General features: G+C 36.5%; 10 protein-coding genes and 1 pseudogene across 11 annotated transcripts, besides 1 other annotated feature; 9 read left to right on the plus strand and 2 right to left on the minus strand.

Moving 5' to 3' along the window:
• Positions 1–338: 338 nt before the first annotated feature.
• TVAGG3_0907480 (protein of unknown function, DUF4106 family) lies at positions 339–3,734 on the minus strand (the record flags this gene model as incomplete). The annotated part of the gene is made up of 1 exon (XM_051251639.1): positions 339–3,734. The coding sequence occupies one exon, from the start codon at positions 3,732–3,734 to the stop codon at positions 339–341; it is 3,396 nt and encodes a 1,131-aa protein (XP_051077213.1).
• Positions 3,735–4,788: 1,054 nt separating this feature from the next.
• On the plus strand, positions 4,789–5,412 carry TVAGG3_0907490 (phage tail repeat-like family; the record flags this gene model as incomplete). The annotated part of the gene is made up of 1 exon (XM_051251640.1): positions 4,789–5,412. The coding sequence occupies one exon, from the start codon at positions 4,789–4,791 to the stop codon at positions 5,410–5,412; it is 624 nt and encodes a 207-aa protein (XP_051077214.1).
• Positions 5,413–5,551: 139 nt separating this feature from the next.
• On the plus strand, positions 5,552–5,847 carry TVAGG3_0907500 (uncharacterized protein; the record flags this gene model as incomplete). The annotated part of the gene is made up of 1 exon (XM_051251641.1): positions 5,552–5,847. A coding segment is annotated over one exon (296 nt), but the record flags the coding sequence as incomplete, so codon positions are not given.
• Positions 5,848–6,177: 330 nt separating this feature from the next.
• On the minus strand, positions 6,178–7,026 carry TVAGG3_0907510 (uncharacterized protein; the record flags this gene model as incomplete). Its single annotated transcript, XM_051251642.1, has 1 exon — positions 6,178–7,026. The coding sequence occupies one exon, from the start codon at positions 7,024–7,026 to the stop codon at positions 6,178–6,180; it is 849 nt and encodes a 282-aa protein (XP_051077216.1).
• Positions 7,027–7,164: 138 nt separating this feature from the next.
• Positions 7,165–19,352: part of a mobile genetic element that runs on past the window's edge.
• TVAGG3_0907530 (uncharacterized protein) lies at positions 9,262–9,663 on the plus strand (the record flags this gene model as incomplete). The annotated part of the gene is made up of 1 exon (XM_051251643.1): positions 9,262–9,663. The coding sequence occupies one exon, from the start codon at positions 9,262–9,264 to the stop codon at positions 9,661–9,663; it is 402 nt and encodes a 133-aa protein (XP_051077217.1).
• On the plus strand, positions 9,682–9,837 carry TVAGG3_0907540 (uncharacterized protein; the record flags this gene model as incomplete). The annotated part of the gene is made up of 1 exon (XM_001298590.2): positions 9,682–9,837. The coding sequence occupies one exon, from the start codon at positions 9,682–9,684 to the stop codon at positions 9,835–9,837; it is 156 nt and encodes a 51-aa protein (XP_001298591.2).
• Positions 9,857–10,434, plus strand: TVAGG3_0907550 (annotated as a pseudogene). The gene has a single exon. A coding segment is annotated over exon 1 (578 nt).
• Positions 10,479–12,617, plus strand: TVAGG3_0907560 (DNA/RNA polymerases family; the record flags this gene model as incomplete). Its single annotated transcript, XM_051251644.1, has 1 exon — positions 10,479–12,617. One exon carries the CDS (start codon positions 10,479–10,481, stop codon positions 12,615–12,617), a length of 2,139 nt encoding a protein of 712 aa, XP_051077218.1.
• TVAGG3_0907570 (uncharacterized protein) lies at positions 13,758–14,420 on the plus strand (the record flags this gene model as incomplete). Its single annotated transcript, XM_051251645.1, has 1 exon — positions 13,758–14,420. The coding sequence occupies one exon, from the start codon at positions 13,758–13,760 to the stop codon at positions 14,418–14,420; it is 663 nt and encodes a 220-aa protein (XP_051077219.1).
• TVAGG3_0907580 (organellar and viral DNA polymerase type B) lies at positions 15,492–15,927 on the plus strand (the record flags this gene model as incomplete). The annotated part of the gene is made up of 1 exon (XM_051251646.1): positions 15,492–15,927. A coding segment is annotated over one exon (436 nt), but the record flags the coding sequence as incomplete, so codon positions are not given.
• On the plus strand, positions 16,071–16,406 carry TVAGG3_0907590 (organellar and viral DNA polymerase type B; the record flags this gene model as incomplete). The annotated part of the gene is made up of 1 exon (XM_051251647.1): positions 16,071–16,406. The coding sequence occupies one exon, from the start codon at positions 16,071–16,073 to the stop codon at positions 16,404–16,406; it is 336 nt and encodes a 111-aa protein (XP_051077221.1).

Raw genomic sequence — 19,352 nt, forward strand, 5'->3', positions numbered from 1 at the left:
AAATTCCATTGCAACCTTTCTTGTCAGACAACTTGGCAGAAGGTTTTATTTCAATGTCTTGTTCCACGTATAAGAATGAGTTGTCAATAGAAATTATATGAAACCTGTCGCAAGCAATATCTACTGTTGTTGAAGAACCTTCTCCAAACTCACCTACGTTTCCATAAGAAACAGCAGTTGTATATTCGTAAGTTCCAGGAACTATTTCTGACCTTCTAATGGCATTGTCGCATTCGTTATACCATTCGGAAACATTTCCATTCATAGCATCCAAAACTGTTGGCGTTATATTCTGAGCGGCGTACATTTCATATGGGTAAAAATATAGAATAGTTGGTTTATGTGTCATAATAGAACCCACGTGGACCAAGCTTTACTTTCTTCCTGACTGAGTTTTTAACTCTTCTTTTTCCTTCATTGCCACTACTTTCACTAGATGAAGTTACTTCTTCACTACTTTCACTTTGTTCTACTCTTCTTCTTTGGTGTCGCTTTGGTAACTTGCCCTCTGCTTCAAGTTGTAGCATCTTTGCCTCATGTTCACCTAGTATGTTGTAAATTTCCCATGTCCTTTTTGCCTTTGGGCTCTGGTCGCCCATCTCAGGTAACCTATATCCTAGAAAGAGTTTGTCATAGTTTGTATTTGAGTCTTTGCGTATTGTTTGCATGACTCTTTCCTGAGTTTCCGGTTCAAGCTCTTCAAACAGTGCCTGTCCATATAGAATAAGCTCGTTTCCAAATATATGTTTTTGTAGCCATTCTGGTTTTCTTTCCATGTTACCAACTATATCTTTTGTGAATGGGAAAGCTTTTACCCAATCTTTCAGTCTTGCGTCGTTTATTTCTGTAGTTGGTTTTATTTTGTCAAGGAACATGTTTTTCAATACTAACATTTCATTTGGTACTGTCCATTTGAGTTTTCTTAAATATTCATCCCTTCTCAGGTCATTGTCTGCAAAGTAAGTTTTTATGACATTTTGTAAACTTTCATTTGCAAGGTCATGTACAATAGGTTCTCTTCCTTCTCCCTCCCTAACTTTCTTTCTAAACTCTTCACCAAATATACCATCTCTATGGTTCTGTGTAGTTCTTTGAGATAAATGTTCTAGAACGTCAGGTGTTATATTTCCATCAGCCATGTTCATTTCATACTGGTCCAAAATATCTGCATGTTTCATATCTTTCAATGGCATTAAAGCCGCGCTGAAAATACCAGCTATATCTGGTTCACCATTGACTTCCATTGCGTCTACAACTTCTTGGAATTGAGGTTGTAAGTTTATGAACCACCTATCCGGATTAGCTTTATGACCCCATCTCATTGTAGTTCCATCGTCTGCAGAAACAAAAGTAGGTTTGTTTCCATCTTGGCTAGGTTCTGAATGAACTTTAAACAATGTTTCATTTCTATATGTTTTCTTGAAATTTAACCTTTTATTTTCACCGAGTTCATCCAAAGATTGAACGTTAAATGCTCGTAAGTAAAAAGGGTTGTTGTATTTGTGTACATTTTCTTTCAGTGCTTCCATTCTATGCTGAATATTTTCATCTGGTGCTGGAGTCTTTTGTATGTCGGCAAACATTTTTCGATATTCTTCTACTATGTCAGCCGAATTTTTTTTAGACTCTTGGAAATATTCCATATTCTCCGCATACTCTTGTTGAGGGTCAAGATTTTTCGGCTGTTCCAAATCTTCATCTAGTTCTGTGAAGTTAGTTTCCAAAGGAGTGACTTGTTCGTTTCCTTCAGGCGCTTCTAGCTGTTGTTGCTGAACTATTTCTTCCATGTCTGGTTGTATCTGAACTATTTCTTCCTGTGGAGTTTCTTGTACCTCATCTGCTGGCATTTCATATATTCCGAGACCGTTTTCAACAATTTCCCTATCTAAGTCATCCGGACTCATAAACCTTTCTTCTTTCGTTCCGTCTCTATTTTTTACGCGTTTCATGACGGGAGTTGAATTGTCATTTAGCTCTGACATCAAATATCTCGGAGTAAATTCGTTCATGTCATTTGGATGATATGCTATTAAATCATATCCCTTAGCGAGCTTGTATTTTCCAGGTTTGAATTTATATCCGTTTTGGTGCTGAGCCATAAAGCTAAATAGGTCCGGGTCAGTATTTCCATCCTTGAACTTTCTAATAGCTTCTTTATATCTGTCACTAAAGTCAATACTATCTGGGTAACCATAGTCTTCCTTAAGCCTTTTTAAGAATTCTTGGTTTCCTTGTTCTCTACTTCTTTTATGTCCTTGCTCTGTTTGTGGTTGTTGTTGTGCAGGGTTTTGAACTGTTGGTTGCTGTGCTGGTTGTGGAGGTGGTTGTTGTGCTGGTTGTGGAGGTGGTTGTTGTGCAGGGTTTTGAACTGTTGGTTGTTGTGCTGGTTGTGGAGGTGGTTGTTGTGCTGGTTGTTGTGTTGGTTGTTGTGTTGGTTGTTGTGTTGGTTTTGGTGCATGCCTGTGTCTATGTCCATGTGACGATGTAAATGTTTTAGGTAGTCCTGGTGCAGGTGCTTCTCTTGGAGGGTTTGGTGGTATATAAATTCCAACAGCTGGTATATAAGTTCCACCAGCTGGCACATATGTTCCATCTGCAGCGTAATGTCCTACCTGACTTTTCGTTCTTAAGAAAGCATTTACTAGGTCTGTTTTGGTCTGTTGTAACTCTTTTTCTTGACTTTCCACAACAGTTGCTCTAACGGCGTCATAGGCACTTTGAACTGCCTGTCTCGTTGCTGCATCTGTTATTTTCGTCATATTTTGTGCTACTTCTTTTAACTCTTTGTCGAAACCTTCAGACTTCAGTTTCTTTCCAGATGAGAAGTCGTTCACTTGTTTCACCTTACTATGAAGAGCTTCGAAGGCGTTCTTAAAGTCAGCATTCGTTAAAGCTTCATTTGAACTGTCTTCATCCGCTTGTATTTTTGTCCTTATTGACCCTATAAGCTGGGCTGCTTTAGCGTTGGCTTGGGCATCTAACCAGTCATTGTTAGCTTTTATATATTCTGAGCTTTTCATTGCCTTTTGCATGGCTGCGTCGTTATTTTTACTTTCTTGTGCTAAGTTTTCATACTGTACGGTTTGGTTTTGCAACTGTAAAAGTTTTTCTGCCTTTACATTTGCTTCAACTTCCTTTTTATACTCATCGCTATCCATATATGTCTTCAGGGCTTTTTGTTTTATCTCTTCATCTTTCAGTACTTTATATTGAGTAGTATGGTTTTTCAAATTTAAAACATCTTGTTCCATTTTTGCTACTTCTGTTGCTTTTTCTGACACTTTTTTCGCATATTGCTCTGTACTTAGTTCTTTCAGTTGTTCTTCTTTCTTCTTTTTCTCTACGTTTAACTCATTGAGTTTCTTTGTGTGTCTGTCATATTCTAGTTTCTTTTCGTTTTCACCTATTTGCTTCTGTATGTCTATGTTTGACTTTTTGACATCTGCTATTTGATTTTTGAGTGAACTCAAATTCATTTGACTTTGAGGGTTATAGGCTGTTCCGTCTGCAGCTCCAACATAGCCTGCCATTTTCGCTAAAAGTGCCGCTCTTAAACCTCCACTCTGTGCACCAACAACTCGGTTTAAAAGCATAGGATTGCTTGACATTTGTTGCAACATAGTGGGGTCATTCAGCATTTGTTGTTGCAACTGTTGTTGTGGTGTCAGTCTTACTATTGGATGTTTCAATGCTCTCTTCCTCTTACGTATATTCTTACGTAGCTTACGTGGCATTTTAAGTGAAGTTAAAAAGCGGCTTTTGACAGATGTTTATATGAGACTTTCTCCGGTTTATAGGACCTCTCTCATATTCTATATTGTCAAGACTTCCTGGACTGTTGTCAAAATGTCATGTTGTCTCATTTTTTCAGAGAAGTTCGTTTAACCGAGGGACCGAGGGACCGAGGGACCTGGTGACGTAGCGACGATAGACCCTTACTTGTCCGGACAAAGTTAAACTATTTTGAGTGCTCTACAAACAAGTCAACAGCAACGACTTTCAAAAATTTTACGGGCTAGAAGGCACGAAGTGCCTGGGAAGCCCCCAGCACCCAAAACCTCATTTTATATAAACTGCATGTTATACTAAACATCTTCAGGGGCTAGAGGGGCGCAGCCCTGGAAGCCCCAATACCTTTTTTTTTTTTTTTTTTTTTTTTTGTTTTTAATTCAACTCACAAAAAACCGATATTTCTTGGATAGCCTAAACATGACGATTATTTATGTAAAGTGTTTCTTATCTTAAATTATATATTCGAAAAATAGTGCCAAACAATATTTTCTGAAAGATATCGTGATATATTTTTGATAACTTGTATAAAAGTGTAAACTTCAGAATAAACAATATTTGTTGGGACACTTTTTACGGGCTAATAAATAAGCCTGAAAAAGTATCAAGCAACTATTAAAATATATATTCGCTTTTTAATCGTCGTCCCTCCTCTCAAAAAGTGACTAATATATTTTGAATATATTATAAAAAAAAAAAAAAAAGGTATTGGGGCTTCCAGGCACTTCGTGCCCTCTAGCCCCGAAGATGTTTTGTCACTTTTCTGTCACTTTTCAGGGAAAAAACATTTTTATTAAATATAAAATGAATTTTACAAAACCACCGTTACCCTTCTTTGGAAATAAGAGTAGATGTAAAGATATTCTATTGAGAGAACTTAAGAAACTACCGAATGGTCTAACATTTGTAGATTTGTTCGGTGGAAGTTTCTATATATCTCATTTGTGCCATACTGTATTTCCTGACTCAAAGATTATATGCAATGACTTCGACAACTATATGAACCGTCTCAAACATATACCAGACACAAACAAAATATTGAGTGAGTTGAAAGAAAAGATACCTATAGGTAAGATGGAACGTATACCATTAGATAAGAAAGATATTGTCAGAGAGGTTTTGAAAAAAGCAGAGTATATTGACTGGGATAGTATATCTGCTAGACTTTTATATAGTGGTTCTATAAGAGTTCATGACATTGAAACACTTATGTCAAACGTTTTATATCTTAACTATACAAAGGTTTTCAAAGAGAACATAGAAAAATATATTGAGGGTATAGAGTTTGTGAGATGTCATTGGACAGAGTTGTATGAAAAATATAAAGACAAGGAAAATGTTTTCTTTATAGTGGACCCGCCGTTCTATAACACATGCGATTTTCAATACCAAGTAGACTGGACTTTGAGAGACTCTTTAGAAACTTTAGACGTTTTACATAACCATCCATGCTTTTACTTTACATCCGATAAAAGTGGTTTGGAAAGTGTCATGAGATGGTTAGAGGACATACATGACTATGAGTTTAGATACGATAAGATAGAATATGAGAGAGGTCCTATAAACCGGAAAAAGTGTCACAACAAAGAAATTTTATTGGTAAGTAAATGTGGTTTGAAATAGGACTACTTGTTTTAGGTTTTTTCCATTGTGTCATTTACTTATTTGACGTGGCAGAAAGATATAGAGAATATGAAGATGAACCAATGCCTGCAAATGTTCAGCATATGTACTCGTAAGAGATATTTTTATCTAATATTAAATGGACGCACAGAACTTAGCGAATGCACAGCAACCTGGACAACCAAACCCAGAGAATATTCCAAATGAAGTTAGAATACAAACTGCAATGGCAAACTATGGTCAAGTGCCAACAGATGTACAAATGCAAACTGCCATGTCAAATGACGCTGCGTTAGGCTTACCACCATGGTATGCAAATATGAGATGGAAAGAGTTTTATACAAACCCTGAAGTGGGATATAAACAACTCTATGCAGATGACGCGAACACAGGAGTTGACCCAGAGTATGTTTTCTACCAGAGGAGAAATAGAATGTATGAGCTCCAGTTAAAGAATGCAATGGAACTCAGAAGGAAACGTAAAAGACTAGGCGGACATTAGATTTTTACATATAGTAAAATGGGTTTCTTCAGTAGTATTGGAAACTTCTTTCGAAATGTTGGAAGAGGTATATGGAATGGAATAAAAACCGTAGGAAGAGGAATTTGGAACGGAGTCAAAAATATTGGCAAAAGAGTAGGTCAGTTTGTTGGTATTATACCTAAAGACCCTGAACCAGAAGAACAAGCTCCTGTTATACAACAGCCTGAACCTGCACCACAGTCAAGTTGGCAACCAAATCCAACACCTCAACCGTATTAAAATTATATTTTTACCGTTCGATAGTAGTTGTATATGAGACTAAGTTCTAAGTAAAACGCATGGTATAATGGAACTATTCTCTTTCTTCCATCTGTTGTAAACCATACTTGAAAGTCTGAAATACTTCCACTCGGCGGTTCATATAGCTTTGTAGGTTTTTCGTAAAAGTCATTTGCCAAGCATAAAAAAGAGTTTTGTGCACCAGAAAATGAAGCATGAACTATAATAGCATCTGAGTCGAAAACATTTTCATATGTTCCATTAGGGTTTTCGACTTCATAAAAGTCCGGGTGTACTGGATATTCTGCAGGCTGATTTAACATCCTCATAAACCTATACCATGCCAAGTTGTTATATTTTGTAGAAATATAAACGTCTTCTCCAAGGTCTTCTATTCTATTGATTTTAACAGTTGCATTTTTCCTGTCATAAATAATATCGAGATGGTATTCTCCTTCGTCAATGTTAAACTGGTTTGCATATTCGAGATAGATATCGTTTATTTTTTCTTGAAAAGCTTGAAGAGTTGTTTCTAAGTTTACAAGCAAATTCACTTGTAAAAGTTTTCCCTGTTCAAATTTCTCATACGTACGTTTTTCTTTGTTATAGTATCGAACTTCAAAACCGACCGTAAATGGGAAACCATGTATGGCTTCTGAAATGAACTTCATTCTACGAAAGCCAATAGCTTTTGTGACAGATGGGTCTCTTAGCCATCTTAGTGGGTAGTCAAAACGATAGCCTTCATGTTTTACGGTCTCTGTCTCAAACTTTTGACCGACATTCGTAAAAAGTTCATCTAATGGTTTAGTTGTAGCAACTCTTGAATTTTCTTTTTCTATTGAAAGCATATTTTATCTAGAATAAAAATGTCGAAAGAAACAGCGTCTATGAGAGAAATACAACACAACCGACAACTCATTTTGCAAGCTCTAAATAAGAACACAACAAACTTTTCAAACTATTCTAAGATATCTGAGTCATTGAAAGAAGGAAACTTAAAACTGACGATAAACCCAATGACAGACGAGTTTCTGTTTCAAGACAGTAAGAACCATACTGTTTGTATAAATCCAACAAAAAGAACTTTAAACGAGAAACCTATAGATGAACTTCTTTTGAAGGCAGATATTGACAACAAAGCTGACAAAGAGTATGTAGATGCAACAAGAGACTATATTCTCGCATGGACAGATAGAACATACCCACAAAAACATCATACACATAACATCTATGACGTAGATGAACTTCAAGAAATGTTAGATGACAAAGCGGATAAAACATATGTTGACAATAAAATGTCAAGTGAAGTGACAAGAGCTGACAAAGAATATTCTAAAAAGACTCATACACATACCATTGCAAATATTACAAACTTACAAGAAACCTTAAACAAGAAAAGTGACGTTGGACATACACACGATTTCTTCGCAACTGTTGGTATAGAAAATATTGCAGGAACGGTTGAAGAACCTGATGGAACTGGTGGGGATGCATTGTATTGGAAACCTCCTAACTTTCCACAAGGTTTAACATCGGAGGATGACATAACGACGATGAAATACACTAGATGTAGAAATGTTTTTGTCATGGAGGATGAAAACAAAGTTAAATTCACTGCTCAAGATTTATATGATAAAAAAGCTGACAAAACAGAGCTTCAAACATTAAAGACAGAAATACTTCAAACACTATATCCTATAGGTTCTATTTACACGTCAATGAACTCTACCAGACCAGAAGTAGTACTTGGTCTCGGAACTTGGACTCAAATAGTCGACAGGTTTTTGTATTGTGCAAACTCTTCAAAGGAAACAGGTGGAAGTAAAACGATTTCAGGTGCAAACTTACCTGCGCACAGTCACTACGTAAGTTTAACTACATCTCGAGAAGGTGGGCATAAGCATAGATATTGGGATTGGACAGGAATGACAAAAGGTAAAGGATATGATGTTAAAGACAACGTTCAGTTTGCTATAAATTGTTACTTGGGTAACACTGAGGAAGGAGGAAACCATACACATTTCGTTTCAGGGTATACGCAAACAACGGGACAAAGTAAAGACTACATGCCACCATACATGACAGTTTACGCATGGTATAGAAATGCTTAGTCGTCATTTTCAACTTCTTTAGCATATTCGTCAGGAGTTGTCTTATATTTGTTAGGAACTGTCTTTGAAAGTATACCACCTTGAACCTTAACAAGTTTGAAACGAGGTCTGACAATAGTCGTTTTATCTTCTGCTTGCAGTCTGTACATTTTGCCATGTTTGCCTAAAACTTCATAATATTCTCTTGTATACTTTCTTCTATTTTTACGAACACGAACGTGAGTACCTGTCGAGTTCCCATTGTTGTCATAGTCAATAGTATTTTCATATGGGTCGCGTTTAGGTATTTCTATTTTTACTTTGTCACCTTTCTTAAGTTTGAAGCCTGGCATTCTTTCTTGTTTGTCTCTTTTGACTAAACTATTAAATATATAGTCTTTCTCTAAGTCAGGGTTGTTTTTCATTTCTTCGGGGGAGTGGTTTCCCAAACCTTTTTGTTTACGGCTATTGTAAATATTTAAAACTTGTCTCATCTTTGCCATGGAGAAGTGTCTATACTTGTCGTCATATGACATTTCATCTACCTCACCACCTTGTGGTTGGTTTAAGTCTCTTAAGATTTTTATACAACTGTCAATGACACCAAGAGCAGAATGGTTTTGGTCGACAATGAAATATTGGTTTACATTTTTTGAACGCAGATAGTTTTTAATATCGTCTGATTTGAAAGAACTTTCACAGTCAGATGTCAGTTTTGTTGGATGGTATTTGTCAACGAATATTGTCAAAGCAGTTTTCACATCTAAAATATTTTTGGACCATAATGGTATGGCTTCACAGTATCTTGTGTTTTGACCGACAAATATTAGCCAGTATGGTGGTCCATCTTCTCTATATCTCGGAATGTTTTCCAAGATATCCATAAACCAAGCATTTGGTGTTGAACTAAAGATTTTTACCATGAGTGCTTTCTTTGTTGCTTTAGAAACATACGGGTCCTTGTTTGAATTCGTCATTTTTAACCCATAAGAAATGGGTTTATTTGGCGCATTAGCAGGAGTCGCATCTAGATTTTTGCCCGCAGTGGGAACACTAGCCAGAGGTGCATTTGGAATTGGAAGGAAGATTTTGAGTACATTAGGTATACTGAAAGAGAAAGCACAACCTATTATACAAACTGTACAGAAAGGTTGGGAGGTAGCACGAGATGCAGCAAATCTTATTCCAAATCCTGAAACAAGAGGAAAAGTTCAAGGATGGATGGACAATGTAGGAAGACAAGCAGGAAACTACTATAACAAAGCAAATGACTACTATAACCAAGCAGGACACTACATGGACCAAGGTGAAAGATTCTTTAACAGAGGATATAACCATGCACAACAGTGGGTAAACAACAACCAACCTCAACCGCCTCAAACGTGGGGAATGTAAATTTTTTACTGAGATGAAATGAACAATACAGCATTGAGACAAATGGGCTCAAGATGGATTTGTCGGCTTCCAGCAGTTACACAACCACGTGTTTGTCAAGTTCTTCCTATACCTCAGGAAGTTTTAGACCGACTTAAAAAACAACAACAACCAGTTGAAAACAAACCAAACTAAAATTTTTTACTGAGATGAAATGACCGAAGAAGTTGAAACGGTAGATTTGACACCACAAACAAAAAGTTCAGAACCATTGTCAAAACCTGTCAAAGAACTTACAGATGAAGAGAAAAATTCAATAATAGAAAGTGTAGGTCTGGAAATACAAACCTAACTACAAAGTCACTTTTCATAAAAATGGAACGGCAAGTATCTCAAAAAAGAAACAGACTCTCACAAATAAAATATTGAAGTCTGAAGGAGCTTTCGAGACAACAGATGGAAAAGTTTACTTCACTGACCAACAGTTCATTATAGAACATCTCATTGACTTAGAGTCGAAATATTCTAAACTTTACAACAAACACAAAAAGTTGAAAGGAAAACAGAAACAATGGCATATGATATTTATGAAGATGTTGACGACACAACTTCCAGCAAGTGAGGTAAAGTCAGATGAACCGAAAAGTGACGAAAAACCAATAGAAGAAGGGAAGCCAAAAACTGAAGAAAAACCAAAACCAAAGTTTAGTTCCAACTAAACCAAGTCAACCTTCATTAGCTGGTATGGGTTGGCGTCAAAGACTTTTGGCAGCGGGTGGTTACGTAAAGTAAAGAAAAAACATTTTTTTATTTTTATAAAAATGCCCCCGTATAGAATGGATAGAAAATCTGCTAGAGTAAAAGCAGAGTTAGAAAGATATGGTTGGAGAGTTTCAAAGAAGTTTAAATATAGGAAGGGAAGACCCATAAAAGTCTATGACAAACTGTCTGGTCTTCGCTATGAAATGGACCTAGAAACAGCACGCACAAATTATCCAAACAGACTAGAGAGGTTAGAAGAAGAGCGTCTTATGGATATGCCTTTCAATGTTACTGAGCCTCAAGTTGAAGGACACGACGGCTTTGCCAGATTCTACTGGAAACATGACGAACAATTGCATCCTTTGAGAAGGAAAAAAGGAAAAGGTGAAGACGCACATGCTCCCATGGAAAGAACAAGATATGCATATGAAAAGTATCGTGAGGTTAGAAGTAAAATTCCATCTGGTCGAACCTTTACAGTAAACTTTGACGATGGAAAGAACAAAGAAGGCTTCATGGGAGTACTTGCTGCCATACAAGACGGAAATAAGAAAGGACACAATCTCAGACTAACCGTAACAGATTTGGACGGTCATATATACTATGCGCATGGCAATGTCGCAACAGCCGCACAACTTCTTGACGCTTTCAAGACTACAAAGAGAGAACAAATGTTTGACTCCGACTCAGACATTTTGAATGCAATTGAAGGAATTGCAAGCGTGAAGTTCGAATGGTACCAACCCAACCCTCAAGCAGTCAGACAACATGCTGGGTATTTCCCGTTCATAAACAAGTCTGACATTGACTTGACAAGGTATGGAATTTACAATTCAATTGAAACAATTGTCAATGAACCTTGTATTCTTACATGTCTCAGGAACTCTGGTCTTGTTACAGAAGAGAAGATGAAGTATCTTGAGTCATGTGTGAAGACAAGATACATTCTTAGAGGTCAATTGGCTAAAGTTGCACCGTTGGCAAATGTGAATATCCGAGTCAACATTCCGACTGAGAAAGGTTCTTCACACGATGACTATGTAGTTGACTTCAAATTACCATGGTTGAAGATTGTACTTCTCCACAACCACTTCATGTTGAACGAAAGTCTTACAAACCCATTGTTCGGAAAAGGTAAATGCAACATTGTCAGAGCTGTTAACATTCTTTTCGAGAAAGGTTTGTTGGAACCGATTCCAGATGACAAGCTGACAGAAACTTTTGTACCAAAAGACGAAACAAACTTTTTATTGTTAGCAAGACCAAAAGTTGTTCCAGACAAAGTTCTAGCACAGAAGAAGTACACAGCTCCAAAAGGAGTTGGATTGTTCGGATACCAACCTGAACCAGAAGAACTTCCAATGAGGTTGCAAGAACTTCAAGATGCTATAAACAAACTTCCATTGAGGCATCCAATCGACGTCAAATTGTATTGGAGAGCATCTGAGTTAGGTCAGAAAATTTTATATGAAACAGGTTGCTTTGACGATGTTTATGAGATAACAGGAGAAGTTTCTCAAAAGATAAGAGACTCACTTGAATTTCCACGAACTGGTCCGATTGGTTGCGATAAGTTCGACTCATACGAAAAAATATACTATGTCGACCTTAACGCTGCGTACATGAGGTTCGTCCAATATATTCCGACTGGAATTCCAAACGAAGATGGTGAGTTCCCGGGAAGGAACTATACAGTTGGAAAAGTCATACAACAAATGTATGATATTAGGAAAGCTTCAAACCCCAAACTTGCAATGACACTCAAATTACTCATGAATTCGACATGGGGGTATTCCATTAAAAAACCTCAAAAGATGAAGAGTAAACACTATGAGAAGGTCGACAACTTTGTTGAAAGGTTCTCCACTTTTGTTTTGAAGTACGAATTTACCGAAGGTCAAAATGGCTTAGTAACCACAGTAAAACCTATTGTCGAACATTGGTCTTATCCTCAGTTCGCAAAGGCAGTCCTTGACAACTACAACAAATTCTTCTCGGAAGTCAAATCCAAAGTGAAGGTTTACTATGAGAACATTGACGCGCTCATGACGAACGAAGAAGGATACAACAAACTCATTGAAATGGGTTTAGTCGGTGAGAAAATGGGCTGTTTTAAGCTAGATAAGGTATTTTCCGAAGTTCATGTTCTCTCCAAGCGTAAGTACTGGGGTGTTAAAGAAGATGGTGAAATAGTTAAACATTGCATGAAATAAAAACATTGCATACCATTTTAAAACGTTTTTAAAACAGTATATTTTTACATATATAAAATGCTTCAGGTTGAAAAACAAAGAACAAAAGTAGCAGATACAAAACCGTTAGACTATATCTTTACAAACGCTGGTAGAAATATTTCAGATGAAGAAATTTCATCCCGATCTTACAGGTTTGACTATCCAATTCGTTGGCTTCAAAGTCCTTCAGATGCAAAGGCAATAGGATTTAGAAGAGTTTTGTTTTCAAATAGAACTAACGCTTTTATGTTCGCAGTATATTTTCACGGTCAGTATAAAGGTTCTGATGGTCTAATAGAAAAATTTGACGAAATGAAAATCTTTACAATTCGTTCAGACGAAAGTCTTGAAAAAACTCTAAATGACTTTCAAACTCAAATAAACAAATACTACTGGGAATTTCAAGAAAAATACCACTCTTTACTAAATGGAACATACTATCTAAAGCTAGAATACGACAAGATGAACTCCACAGTTTCATTTCAAAGATTGAAATAACCCTCCAAGAGATACAGAGTTTTTATATTGGGGGTGGACAAACGTTCTTGGGCACAATTTCTTCGGTTACTAAACCAGAACGAACCATTACCAGATGGTCCTTTAAATTTATACTTCCACCAGCAGATTTGACAGTTTATAAAAACGTGTTTGACCCTCAAAATGTTATATGTCATGCAAGTTTCAGTTCAAGCAACAACAGTTTTCTTTGTATCGGTAAGGACTTTTATGACTTTGCTTCTAAATTCTACGAACCACCTAGTAACAGTTTCTCTGACTTTCAAGTTTGGTTCACAACAAACGGTGTGCAGCATATTCTTCCATTGTACTATGACTTTTATCTCGAATTGTCTTTCATATACAACTACGGAAAAGTGCTGAAAAAGTATTGAAAAATATATTTTAGGTGAAGAGGTGAGATCTCACCTGTTTTCTCACCTGTTTTTTCACCCTCTTGAATTTTCATGAATTTCCTTAAGATAGAAAAAAAGTGGGTTAAAATGAGATTTTTATCGTTGTGGTCCGACGGTTAAGCCACAAACGAATGTCCGACGGTTAAGCCACAAACGAATGTCCGGCGTACCACCAAAAAATATTTTTTATTTTTATTGTAAGAACAGTATGACAGTCGAAGCAAAAACGTTCACGAACAAATCTAATGGCGAAACATTCACAAAAGGCACCTATAACGGTATTGAAGTCTTACGTAGAGACAAGGATGGTTATATAAATGTAACAAAGATATGTCAGCAGTTTAGGAAGGACTTTAGAAAGTTGTTGGAAAATAAGTCCTGGGAAGAGTATTTTAAGGCATTTTGTGAAGAATATACCAACCGCCGGAATTCCGGCGGTTGCTTTTTATACAAACTTCATGCAGGAATTCCCGATGAAATCAAACAGGTTAGAGGAACGTATGTAGACCCAAGACTTGTAAACTATATAGCAATGTGGGCTTCTCCAAAATATTGCATAGCAGTTGGAAAAATTATGGACTCCATAGACAAGAAAGTTCATGAGAAATTAGATGAAGAAGAACTTGAAGATACAGTAGAGAATGCAAAACCTTTGTTCGAAGAAGAAGTTAGAAAAATGCATGAAAAACAAATAGAACATGAACGTGAGATATGTTCTGGTTATAGAGACTCTCCATACGAACTAGACCAATGGGAACAAGAAGATTTAAAGAGAGAATTTAGAGAATATGAACTCACTAAAGTTTCATTAGAAGCTACAGAAGAGAGGTTAAAAGCTTGGGGTCCTTTTGTACAAAAATATTGTGAGTAAATGAACCATTTTATTTTTATTGAATTCGGCAAAAATATATTTTAGATCTCACCAGGTCCCTCGGTCCCTCGGTCCCTCGGTTAAACGAACTTCTCTGAAAAAATGAGACAACATGACATTTAGACAACAACACAGGAAATAAACTTCATCGTCAATGTTTTGTATAAAAAGCAACCGCCGGAATTCCGGCGGTTGGTATATTCTTCACGAAATGCTTGTTTTGTTGAGACTTCATCGTCAATGTTTTGTATAAAAAGCAACCCGCGGAATTCCGCGGGTTGGTATATTCTTCACGAAATGCTTGTTTTGTTGAGACTTCATCGTCAATGTTTTGTATAAAAAGCACCCGCCGGAATTCCGGCGGTTGGTATATTCTTCACAAAATGCCTGTTTGTCAAGACTTTCATCGTCAATGTTTTGTATAAAAAGCACCCGCCGGAATTCCGGCAGGTGGTATATTCTTCACAAAATGCCTGTTTGTCAAGACTTTCATCGTCAATGTTTTGTCATGACTTCTTCATCGTACATGTTTTGTCATGACTTCTTCATCGTCAATGTTTTGTATAAAAAGCACCCCGCGGAATTCCGCGGGGTGGTATATTCTTCACAAAATGCTTGTTTTGTTGAGACTTCATCGTCAATGTTTTGTATAAAAAGCAACCGCCGGAATTCCGGCAGGTGGTATATTCTTCACGAAATGCTTGTTTTGTTGAGACTTCTTCGTAAATGTTTTGTATAAAAAAGCAACCGCCGGAATTCCGCGGGGTGGTATATTCTTCACAAAATGCCTGTTTGTCAAGACTTTCATCGTCAATGTTTTGTATAAAAAGCAACCGCCGGAATTCCGGCGGTTGGTATATTCTTCACGAAATGCTTGTTTTGAGGTCGAGCCACTTTTGGCTCCACCGTAGAAAACACACAAAACTCATTTTTTTCGGCAAAAATATATTTTAGGTGAAGTGGTGAGATCTCACCTCTTTTCTCACCCGTTGAATTTTCATGAATTTTCCCGAAATAAAATAAAAAGTTAGTTTTTTTAAAAAAATATTTTTTTATTTTTATTGTAAGAACATGTTAGCAACAACAGCACCAAACTCGTTAGTCATGAACCCAACTTCAATGTTAGTAGAGATGAAAAGCTTCATTCCTTCTTCATATACTTTCGAAACAGAAATCCAGAAGATAAAGCAAGAACTTCTCCAAGGAGTTTTAGACTGTAGTGCAAAAGATGAAACAAATGAAGAATATCTTTATGAAATGCAGGATATTATTGACCATCTACCTAAACTTCCTGAAATACAACAACAAAAGCTTACTATTCCAGAATTCGATGAAATAGAAGTCAAAGCAACTGACTCAGTAGAAACCAAGAAGTTCATACGTAAGGTAAACTATGAGTTTCTTGGATTTCATTGCAACCACAAAGTCATGGACAAAGACTGCGATATGGTATATAAGAACATCTCTGACATATACAAATCTGAAGAATTTAAGACCTACGACAACTTTGTTTCGTTAGTTGCAAAATGTGTATGGCAGATAAGAGATAAAGATAAAAGAGGTAAGGTATGGAACGAACAGATAAAACCAGCAACTTTTGAGTTAAAGAAAACCATTGACGCCTTAGTCATACTTGCAGGTTTTATTTCAATGTACAATGCAAAAATGAACCCACAATGTTCAAAATGTAAATCAGCAATGAGGAAATATAACTACTCCGTCAAAGAGATAGAAAGAATGCGAAACGACTATGCAGATTTAAAGAAAGAAGTAGAGAAACCAGCAGAAGATAAAATGGACATGTTGACATTTCTAAACAAAAACTATCCAACAGCTGACGATTTCCTTCTATCTGATGTCAAGAAGAAATATAAAGAAACCTTCGGCATTGTTAAAACTTTTGACATACTGACAGAAGAAATAGAAGCTACAAAACTGTTTAGAATTTCAAATATACATCGTACAATTCATGTAAAACGCTTGTGAAAAAGAGGTGAGAAAACAGGTGAGAAAACAGGTGAGATCTCACCTCTTCACCTAAAATATATTTTTGCTGAGTAAATGACCAAATTTCATGAATTTCCTCATATGTTTGCTACCCCGACTTTTTTCGGCCTTGCATAAAACTCTATGAAATCATGAAAAAATGACCAAATTTCATGATATAACTGTATTTTTTTGACGAAGTGAACTTTTACTCTTCGTAAAAAAAATCCCTGAAATCATGAAAAAATGACCAAATTTCATGAATTTCCTCATATGTTTGCGACCCGCGGAAAACCGCGGGACGAGATTCCGTACGAAAATCGTAAAAAAAACACATGAAAATCGTGAAAAAATGCTACCCTCGAAAAACCGAGGATAGAGATTCCGTACGAAAATCGTGAAAAAATGCGACCCCGGTTTTTTTCGGGGTCGCCTAAAACTCATGAAAATCGTGAAAAAATGCGAGTACGTTAAAAACCGTAGTCGCCTAAAACTCATGAAAATCGTGAAAAAAATCCCTGAAATCATATCTTTTATACAAGATAGAAAAAATAAAATTAACGCTAGTTTTTTTAAAATATTTTTTTTTATTTTGTATGTAAGAACAGGAAATGACAAGCACTGAGTTTGAAACAGTTAAAAAGATAGACAATGAGACCAAGGTGGTTAGAATAGGTGATTTAAACGTAAGATACTCAAAGAAATACAAAAAATATTCTTTGTCAGACATTTAACACCATCTGGAAAGAGAGCAAAGGACTGGGTTAAAAAATGCTTCATCTCAGAAAATTTTGACAAGAAATCCTGAGCTTTTTGATATCGGTAAGATTTCATGGAACTACAGCATATCTCATCGACAAAAGTCTTATACACACTAGTTTTGTTATGGATTGACCCAGTTGTTGGATATAATTTCATAACATATGGTTCATTCGATACGGAACGTTGCTGTGAAGGCTTACTTTACATCGTTCAGAAAACCGAAGGACTTCAATACAAAGAGATTATAAGATAGGAAGAACATTTAATATAACTAAAAGATATGACTCTACAGTCAATAGAGTTAAGGTTGTGTTTGTGAATGATATGAGAGCTGCTGAAACAGAACTGCTTGAAGTTTTTGAGAAAAGGTATGGTGCTCCCACGAAAGGTAAAGAAACGTTTGAAGTAGATGAGATAGATAGTGCTATAAAATTATTTGACGAAGTTGCTGAAAAATACATGTAAAGCGTTTATTTTTCAAGCTTGACACCAAAGATGGCTCAGGTAGCTCTAGATGGTAAATTGTCTTGTCCGAGTCCTTCTGGCATTCGAGTCCTTCTGGCATTCCGAGTCCTTCCTTCCGACAGGAAAAGTCCTTCCTTCCGACAGGAAAAGTTTTTCTTTCCGACAGGAAAGGTCCTTCCTTCCGACAGGAAAGGTCCTTCCTTCCGACAGGAAAGGTCCTTCCTTCCGACAGGAAAAGTTTTTTCTTTCCTTCAGGAAAAATTTTTCTTTCCTTCAGGAAAAATTTTTTTCCTTCAGGAAAAATTTTTCTTGTTGTCCGTCCGTAAACCATTCAAAATTTTCGAAAATTGAGAACTTTTTGGCCGACCTTCAGGAAAAATTTTTCTTTCCTTCAGGAAAAATTTTTCTTTCCTTCAGGAAAAGTTTTTTCTTTCCGGACAGGAAAGTTTTCTTTCCGACAGGAAAAGTCCTTCCTTCCGACAGGAAAAGTTTTTCTTTCCGACAGGAAAAGTCCTTCTGCTTCCGACAGGAAAGTCCTTCCATCCGACAGGGACACCAAACGAATGTCGACGTACCACCAACCGAGTCCATTCCAAAGCCAGAAGAACCGACAGCCCCAGCACCACAACAGACTAAGACTCAAACACTTACATTTTTACGCTTGACTTTTACAATTGAACTTTGTTTGCGTAGATATGATTCTGAAAGAAGTATGAGGGTCTTGTATGACTTTGTACTTCTCCCATAGTTCATGTCTGTCAAACTTACCTGCCATGGACTCTTTCATAAGTTCCATGAAATCGTCTTCGGACAATCCGGGGAAAAGTATGATATCAGTAAGTATTCTCTTTACATCTTACTTAAACTCTTGCTGTCTGTACACAAATGACAACTGAAATGTTAAAGTGTCTGAGCTTCTTAAGAATTCGACACATGTCTTGTTCTCTGTTCTTTAACAAAGGATGAGAAGCAAAGTCATCTAAGATAAGAAGACATCTGTGAGGGTAAGTCTTCCAATCGTAAGATTGCAATTTCTTCGAAAGGTACTCAATCTCTTTCTGTTTTTTCGAAGTGTTTCTTCTCTAATATTCTCTGCATTCCTCATTTGGGTCTTTAAACTTCGAGTTTATATACTCATTTATAGCATTGTACTTCAAAACTCTTCTTTGGTACTTCTTTATCCAATCTAACAACTCAGAGTCTTTTATACATACTAACTTAGACTTTTTTATAATATCTTGAACGAATTGACGGTTTGGTCAAATTGACCCGAAGTACTACAAATGACTACTAACTCATAGAATGGGTTCTTCTCATCTAGTTCTTGTTGTTGTGCAGCCATTTTAAGATAAGTGAAAGTCTTTACCCGACCCAGGTGGTGCAATTAGACCTGTTATACCATTCTGAGCAAATAGGAACTTGTCATGTATGGGTTTTATCTGAGCATTTTCCAACTTCCTCTTGTTCTTATTTAAAACATTCTCAAATTTTTTGTCAATGTCAGCAAACTTTTTTTCTAACATATTTTAGAAAAATTAAAATTTTTATCTTTTAGGAAATGTCTAGCGATTTCGCTATCTATATTCGAGACAAGCTTTTCGACAGCAAAACATCTGTCGACCATAAATCTTACATAGTGTAAAACAAGAAAGGTGAATTTGTTCTAAGTTCTGTTTCTGGGAATATGACAAGAACCATAAAACTTAAGCAGAGAAGTCT

The sequence above is a fragment of the Trichomonas vaginalis genome, chromosome I (assembly GCF_026262505.1).
Source record: "Trichomonas vaginalis G3 chromosome I, whole genome shotgun sequence".
NCBI classification, from domain to species: domain Eukaryota; phylum Parabasalia; order Trichomonadida; family Trichomonadidae; genus Trichomonas; species Trichomonas vaginalis.